This window comes from Morone saxatilis, unplaced genomic scaffold (genome assembly GCF_004916995.1).
Source record: "Morone saxatilis isolate NCDOM2014 unplaced genomic scaffold, NCSU_SB_2.0 Contig17, whole genome shotgun sequence".
Classification (NCBI taxonomy): domain Eukaryota; kingdom Metazoa; phylum Chordata; class Actinopteri; family Moronidae; genus Morone; species Morone saxatilis.
In genome coordinates this window covers 25,944,728-25,951,517 of record NW_023339729.1, presented here as the reverse complement: position 1 = coordinate 25,951,517, position 6,790 = coordinate 25,944,728, and the positions used below count along the sequence as shown (strand labels likewise).

The following is a 6,790-nucleotide window of genomic DNA, read 5'->3' as shown; positions in this document are numbered from 1 at the left end:
CTTGGAGACAGCGGCAAGGAAAATGTTAGTGGGCCTTTTTCTCAGCATTTATGTGAAAGCTTAAAGTTTAGATTATTATTTAAAAAAGATATATAGATAAGGTAGAAGACATGAAACTTTTAAAAATCTCAAAGTATAAGGGCAGAGTGAAAATATTTTTAAACTACATAATACAGAGAATTGCATTAAAGGTTCTTTAAAAATATCAGTTCATCAGTTGTTCTCTACTGTTATTGTTATGCATTTGAATATGAAATATCCATAAATGATGTCCCTTATACAGTTTACTCAATGATAGAAAAGGAAGAAGGTTGTTTAGGGTGTTCATGGTAATACCACATATTTAGTAAACTTTCTTCAAAAAAATAAAAATAAAACATTGTTGTTACTGGCAAGACTTTTATTTCTCAAGGTCCAAAAAACACTAAAGTGAAATGTACAAGAAAAACATCATTTAAAAAAAAAAAATTCCATCATAAACTAAAGAAAAGGCTGTCGACTTTTGTCCTCCAATCAACAACAGGAAACATGTCACATGACCTCTATACAGTGTTTTGTTGAAGTCTCTCTTCAAGTTCCTCCTTTAAAGGTTACCTGTGGAGTTTTAGACCTCTAGTAGCGCCATGTTTTAATATGAGTGGGTCCTTGTTGTCACACTACTCCACTGATTAACAGGTGGCGGCACCTCGCGAAGAAAAGCAGTAATGCTCCCACAAGGGCAGGGAAGAAGAAAACCGCTATCTAGTAAACATTGATGTAAACAGGATTTAAAATACATGACACCTTTTGTTTAGAAGAATACACACAGTGAGTTTTGGTTCGAACACTGAATCTAAACAATAAAAAAAACTCCACAGGGCCCCTTTAAATTGATGCTTCCTAAGTCCCGCCCCTTTTTGCTCTGTGCTCCAATACAAGTTGAGCTAGCTTCCTCCTTTCCTGTACTTAGTTATGCTATGCTAGGCTAATCTATATTGAAAAGACAACCATATTTTGAAGATGGTTAAAAGATTAAAGTGACATATATATATATATAAATAGTCACATCTTAAGTTAGCTAATATAAGCAAAACGTTAGCTAACTAGCTATATCTACATCAGTGGTTAACTAGTTAGTTAGCTAACTATCTAGGTAACTAGCTAGTTAACAACCAGGGTTGGGAGGGTTACTTTAAAAATGTAGTCCGATACAATAACTAATTACCTGTTCAAACATTTAGTCAGTGACTTATGGGTTAGGGTTAGATTGCATTTTAAAATTGAAATCTTTTTTATTAAATGTACACAACTGTAATCTAATTGCATAATGGATTACAGTTACCTGTTTTTGGTCACCTTAATCTGTTACTCTACAAACCAGATTATCTAGCTAGTTAGCCAAAGTTTTTTTTAGCTAATCTACATTAATCGTTAGCTAGCTAGTTATATTAGGTAGCTAGCTAGCTAGCTAGTTAGCTGGATAGTTTGCTAGCAGTTTGCAAACATTAGCTAACGAAAGATATGACTACATGTTTTTTTTAATCTTTTAACCATCTTAAAAATGTGGTTGTCTTTTCAACATATATTAGCCTAGCATAGCATATATAAGTACAGGAAAGGAGGAAGTTGACCAAAGGTCCAAAAAGGGGCGGAGCTTAGGAAGGATTCATTATGCAGGTTTCAATTTGATTGTTACAAATACATGGAAACAGGAACCAAAGCCTGTTCTCAACTCTTATTTTTACACTGTACAACATATACAAATTACTACAAAAAATGTTGCGTCCCTTGATTTCTTCAGTAGCAAAAGCATTATGTCTGCCACCATGTTGGTTTGTGTATAAAGACCCCTCCCTTTCCACGGACATGTAAAGTACTTACAACAGAACATCCTGGCAAACATACCAACACAATGGTATCAAACAGACAAAGTACAAAACATTTAGTTGAGGCACAAAAATGCCCAAATCCAAAAGGCTAAAAATAAACTATTCTTTCAAGAAACACTTTTGGCGAAAAATATATAAAAATATTTCCATCAAGAAGTCAACGGCTAACAAAGCTGTCAAACCTTCGACTCCAAACAATACTCATAAATTAAAAAAAAGCAATATCTTAAGGCTCTTGACGATTAAGTTAATAAATCATATATACACAATGATTAATAAAAAAAATATTTACACATCTATACAGAAACATTCTACATGGACGATTCTTCATATTGACTCAAAATTTCCCCCCAAAAAACCAAAATAAATATGTTTTTTTCCAAATTCATCAGTTGCTGCGGTGCAACGAGGCAGCAGCGCATTCAAATACGGAACTTATTCTCGAATGAAAGTTGCATCGAAAGATGATCGTGCACATGAGGCTTTTAGGAATACTCCTGCACGTCCGAATTCTGGTGTTTACGAAAGAGTCCACAAAATCGGAGATCCAGCCAACCGCAGTGGACCGTTCAGACCAGTGTCAGTCAAAACATAAATTAAAAACAGCAAAAATCCATCTTGAATTAAACTCTGAACACAAAAAAGAATGTAAAAGTAAACAAAACGCCCCCTCGAGGTCACGTCAGTCATTTTGACCCCGGTTGGTTATACAATATACTCCATCCTGTTTACACTTTGGGTCTGCAGTTGCCTGTTGTCCTGTTTGCTAGTCCAGTGTGGGGGTCGTTCCTCCCAGTCCACCAGCGAGTACGCTGGCGGCGCCCGGGGGAACCTCGCCTTCTGCAGCCTCTTGTCCATTTCTTCTTCGTCCGATTGGCTCCCGGTGTCTGACTTCCTAATCTTGGCGTTGACGGAGTTCTTGTCCTCGCGGAGGTGGTGGTGGTGGAGGAGGAGGTGGTGTTGATGATGGTTCGGCGGGTTTTTCTCGATGGGGTTCTTGATGTGGTTGAGCTGCTCGCGGGCGGCGCTGATGCTGTTGTGGAGGGCGTTGTTGTCCTCGGCTGCAGGTACCATAGACGACGGCGGTGGCGGTTGCGTGCTGACTCCCGTGTGGGCGCTCTGCTTCCTCCGTCTCCTCACGCACCACAGCAACATGGAGGTGATCGCCAACGCCCAGACGACAATCACCACGGACACCAGAAGGGGCACGAGATGGTCTGCTGGACAGAGAGAAAGTGAAGGTCAGTGAACAACTCGAGACATTTGATTTAAAAACCTCAACTAAGACCGATACGCTTTCTAGAAACGTCAAATGAATAAACGTAAAGAAACACTTTGAAATTTTGGGAATTTGTTTGCTGCTTTATAGTCTCATGATACAAGACGATCAAAGATCTGAGTGCCTACCGATCATCTGAGGATTTCCAAATGCAAAGTAGTTGCTTGAATGTCGGAAACAAGTTGCCTTAAATTATACAAAAATGTTTTATAATTTTGACTTGGCTTAAAAACATTGTAACATGCATTGTAAGAGCTGCCGTGAAATCAGTTTAGGCCACAAAGCTTTTTACACAATATGTATCTACGGTACAAATTATTAGAGATGACCAAATAGAAAATATAAGACGGAGAGAAAACTCACGGAGGTCGACCCCGAGTTCCTTGCTAAAATATAAAAAGTTCATGATGCCAAATTTGTCAGTTTATCTGCTATTGGTCTTAACTCTGTAAAATCTGGACCTTGAGATCAATTTCAAACCACATCTCATGGATCAACAGCTCGCTCCGTTTTCACAGAGACATATCAGTCGGCATCACATTTGGATTATTTAGTCAAACTATAATTCCCAAAGTCCAGAAGGAAGTTTCACGCTCAAACACATGAGAGATTTAAAAAGTGCTGACTCACCATTGGAGTTGTGGCTCTGTCGTTTCTGGACGCGAACCTCGGCGATGGCGCTGATGATGCTGCTGTTGGCGCTCCTCTTGCTCACCAGATCCATGATCTTATCCGTGATTTCCTTGATGAAGGTAATGCCTCTCCTCTGGTCGTCTGTCGACTGAGACATTCAACAGAAAAACTCCATTATGGTCTGTCTTTGGCATTTCAGTCTAAATGAATGCTCATTTTGGTGCCCTCTAATTACCGATCGATGCACAATAGGTCGTGAAAGCTTTTCCATTCCTAAGAAAACTCATCTGGATGCACTTCATTTTTCTGTGGTTTGAAACTGTTTAATCTTTCAAACTTTAAGCGTTCTAGTTGTGGCAGCGACAGCGTTTATACCCTGTTGTTGCTCTTATCTCAGTTCTCCCTCCTTTTCCATTTTATAATTCCAGACTTTTGGTAAATGTTAATGTGTTGTACTGGAAGTCACAACCGGATTATATCAGCTGCTGACCAAAGCTCCATAATTATCACATTACACCGTCAACTCTGAAACTTTTCACAAACTTAAAATGATTGATTTTCAGACGTGACTCACGATGGCTACGTGGATCTCGTTGTTGGCGCCGAGCGACAGCTCACAGGTCATGGAGACGGAGGAGTCGGAGGACAGATTCTTGACGACGTAGAGGCTCCTGAGCTCGCGGCAAACCTGCTCCACCGTCACACCCTGTAACACCACAGCAGAGCAACTCCATCAACAAACTATATCAGCATGTTAAAAACACCAAAATCCTCAACAAACTACAAGACATCACATAGAGAGATCACATCACCCCTGTCCTTCAATTCTCCACTGGCCCCTCATACAACAAAGAATAACACTTACACACTCTTCAAATGTTTGTGTTTAAAAAAATGTAATCTAAATTTGTAATTTGTGTTGAGCAACGGCAGAGGTTTGGATCAAAATCAAAAAATACTTTCTTCTTCTTTACGACTTGAAAATTATTATTATAAATTATATATATATAAATTATACTTAAACCAAACATTTATTACATTCAATCTGTATTTCTTATTGTTTCATGTGTAAAACGTTGAAAGAATGAGTAATTAAGAATTTAAGAATTGTAAGGTTTAACCTATGACACATTTACTTTAATTAGCACAGCAATCCCCTTGTCCTGTCTAGCTATCTAGCACTAGCACATTAATATCTGAACTATTATATCTTGTATAATCAGCTCAGCTAATAATACACGCATAAAGTCAGTAAGACTTCCCAGTGGAGACTTCCTACATTGTCCTTAAATAGTCTCGAATTCAGGATTTACAGACACTGAGTGGATGATTAAGAAGGTGTTTGAATATTTAAGTGACAAAGTAAGTAGAGTAGTAGTAGAGTAAAAAAAATGAAAGTCGGACAGAGAGAATGTGAAGAACCTCCGGAGGCGACTGACCCTTGTCATGACGTCTTTGTTGAAGGTGAAGGTGACATTAGCGCAGCTGCTCTCCGGGTGACACCTGGCCACTGGCGGGGACCGGTGGGCGGGGCCCCAGCACTCCCCCTGGCTGGGGCAGGGCTTGACGAAGCAGCGCTCATCCCGGACGGCCACGCAGGTCTGACCGGCCGGACACTCGGAGCCACGAGTCTTATGGTGGAGGCTGCAGGGTTTAGGTCCACACCAAAGCTGTCAGAGACACAAGGCAGAGAAGGAGGTTAGACTTTCTAGAAATGTAATGAGAAACAAATCAAGCCACATGAATCGGTCTTGAATAACACAATAATTAATCATAAACATACGAGTTATTATCTGCACACACGAATACGGACAAAGCGCCAGTTCTACCTTCGTGCAGCTGATTCTCCCGTTGTTACAGTGGCAGGTGTTGCAGTCTTCGTCCCATCTGCTTCCATCCAGAGCCACCAGCCCTTCGACCACACAGGGTCGCCCCGACGCTGCAGCACAAAAAACCACCAGCAGCACCGTCAGTGCATTCGTTTCATGATTCATTAGTTGGTGATTTGAATTTGAGTTTGATTAATGCTTTAATAATGTGAGTATTGATTACTGATTTACTCAGTTTTGAACTGAACAGTTAATTTTGGATAAATAAGATGGCTGCAGTGAAGATTGTGTCTAAGAACTATTGTTACAGAACACACTCAGGTTTTACCTTCTTGGCAGCGCGGGCCGGTTCTTCCTGGCGGACAGATGCAGCGATAAGCGTTGATTTCATCCACACAGGTGGCGCCGAAGGAGCAGGGCGACGACTGGCACTCATTGATGTCTGGAGGAGGGGAGCGACAGTTATTTTATAGTTAGTTACTGAAATAATAATTACATTTATCTGTCTTCAGTAACATAAGCCAGGTTTTCAGCCAAGAGTTTAACCAAATTTCGGGAAAGTCGTCAAAAGAAAATGGAAACGAATGCTTGTTTCAATCCACTGCTGTCGTGAAGTGTCGAGTCGACTCCTTCCAAAAAATTCCAAATTCTCCAGCCAATAGAGCCCCGTTGAGTACCCCAAAGTTTTATTTTAGAAATGTACGGTATTGGTCCCCAGTATTTAGAAACTGCTGGATGTTAACTTGCATGTGTTGGACAATTAGCATAATTAGCATTAAAAAGAATAATCATATATCAGCAACTGTTTGGCTGATGGTTTGGGGGATTACACTGAATCCATTCCAGACATTTTCAAAATGGCTGATTAAACAGGAAGTGTTCATATTTCAACTTGGGATGATTCTGATACATTTTGAGTTGTATGAGTCATTTATATGATTAATAAATCACCACAGTTTGAAGAAATATTACGTTTAAATATTTGCCCTGATGACATTGAGCTCTCTTGATTCCAACGTGCATATAAATAACCTCAACATAAACTAAAAGATTCATCAAAATCAGCCCACTGGCAGTTTAAATATTGAACTCATCGATTAATGGAGACGTGATCGGCTCTCTGAGCTGCTGAAGTTTGGAAGAGATTGAACAAAAAGGAATAAGGGGGAGGCAGAAAATGA

General features: G+C 39.8%; 1 protein-coding gene across 1 annotated transcript in view; it reads right to left on the bottom strand.

Moving 5' to 3' along the window:
- Positions 1–963: 963 nt before the first annotated feature.
- The window catches only part of LOC118326969 (protein jagged-1a-like), a 22,059-nt gene continuing 16,232 nt past the window's right edge, over positions 964–6,790 (bottom strand). Inside the window, exons 13-18 of the mRNA XM_035660133.1 lie at positions 5,938–6,051; positions 5,610–5,719; positions 5,220–5,450; positions 4,355–4,486; positions 3,778–3,928; positions 964–3,088 (exon numbers count right to left, since the gene is read on the bottom strand). Of these exons, the coding sequence (XP_035516026.1) occupies positions 2,574–3,088; positions 3,778–3,928; positions 4,355–4,486; positions 5,220–5,450; positions 5,610–5,719; positions 5,938–6,051 (1,253 nt within the window). The 3' untranslated portion in view covers positions 964–2,573. The remainder of the gene's footprint in view (positions 3,089–3,777; positions 3,929–4,354; positions 4,487–5,219; positions 5,451–5,609; positions 5,720–5,937; positions 6,052–6,790) is intronic.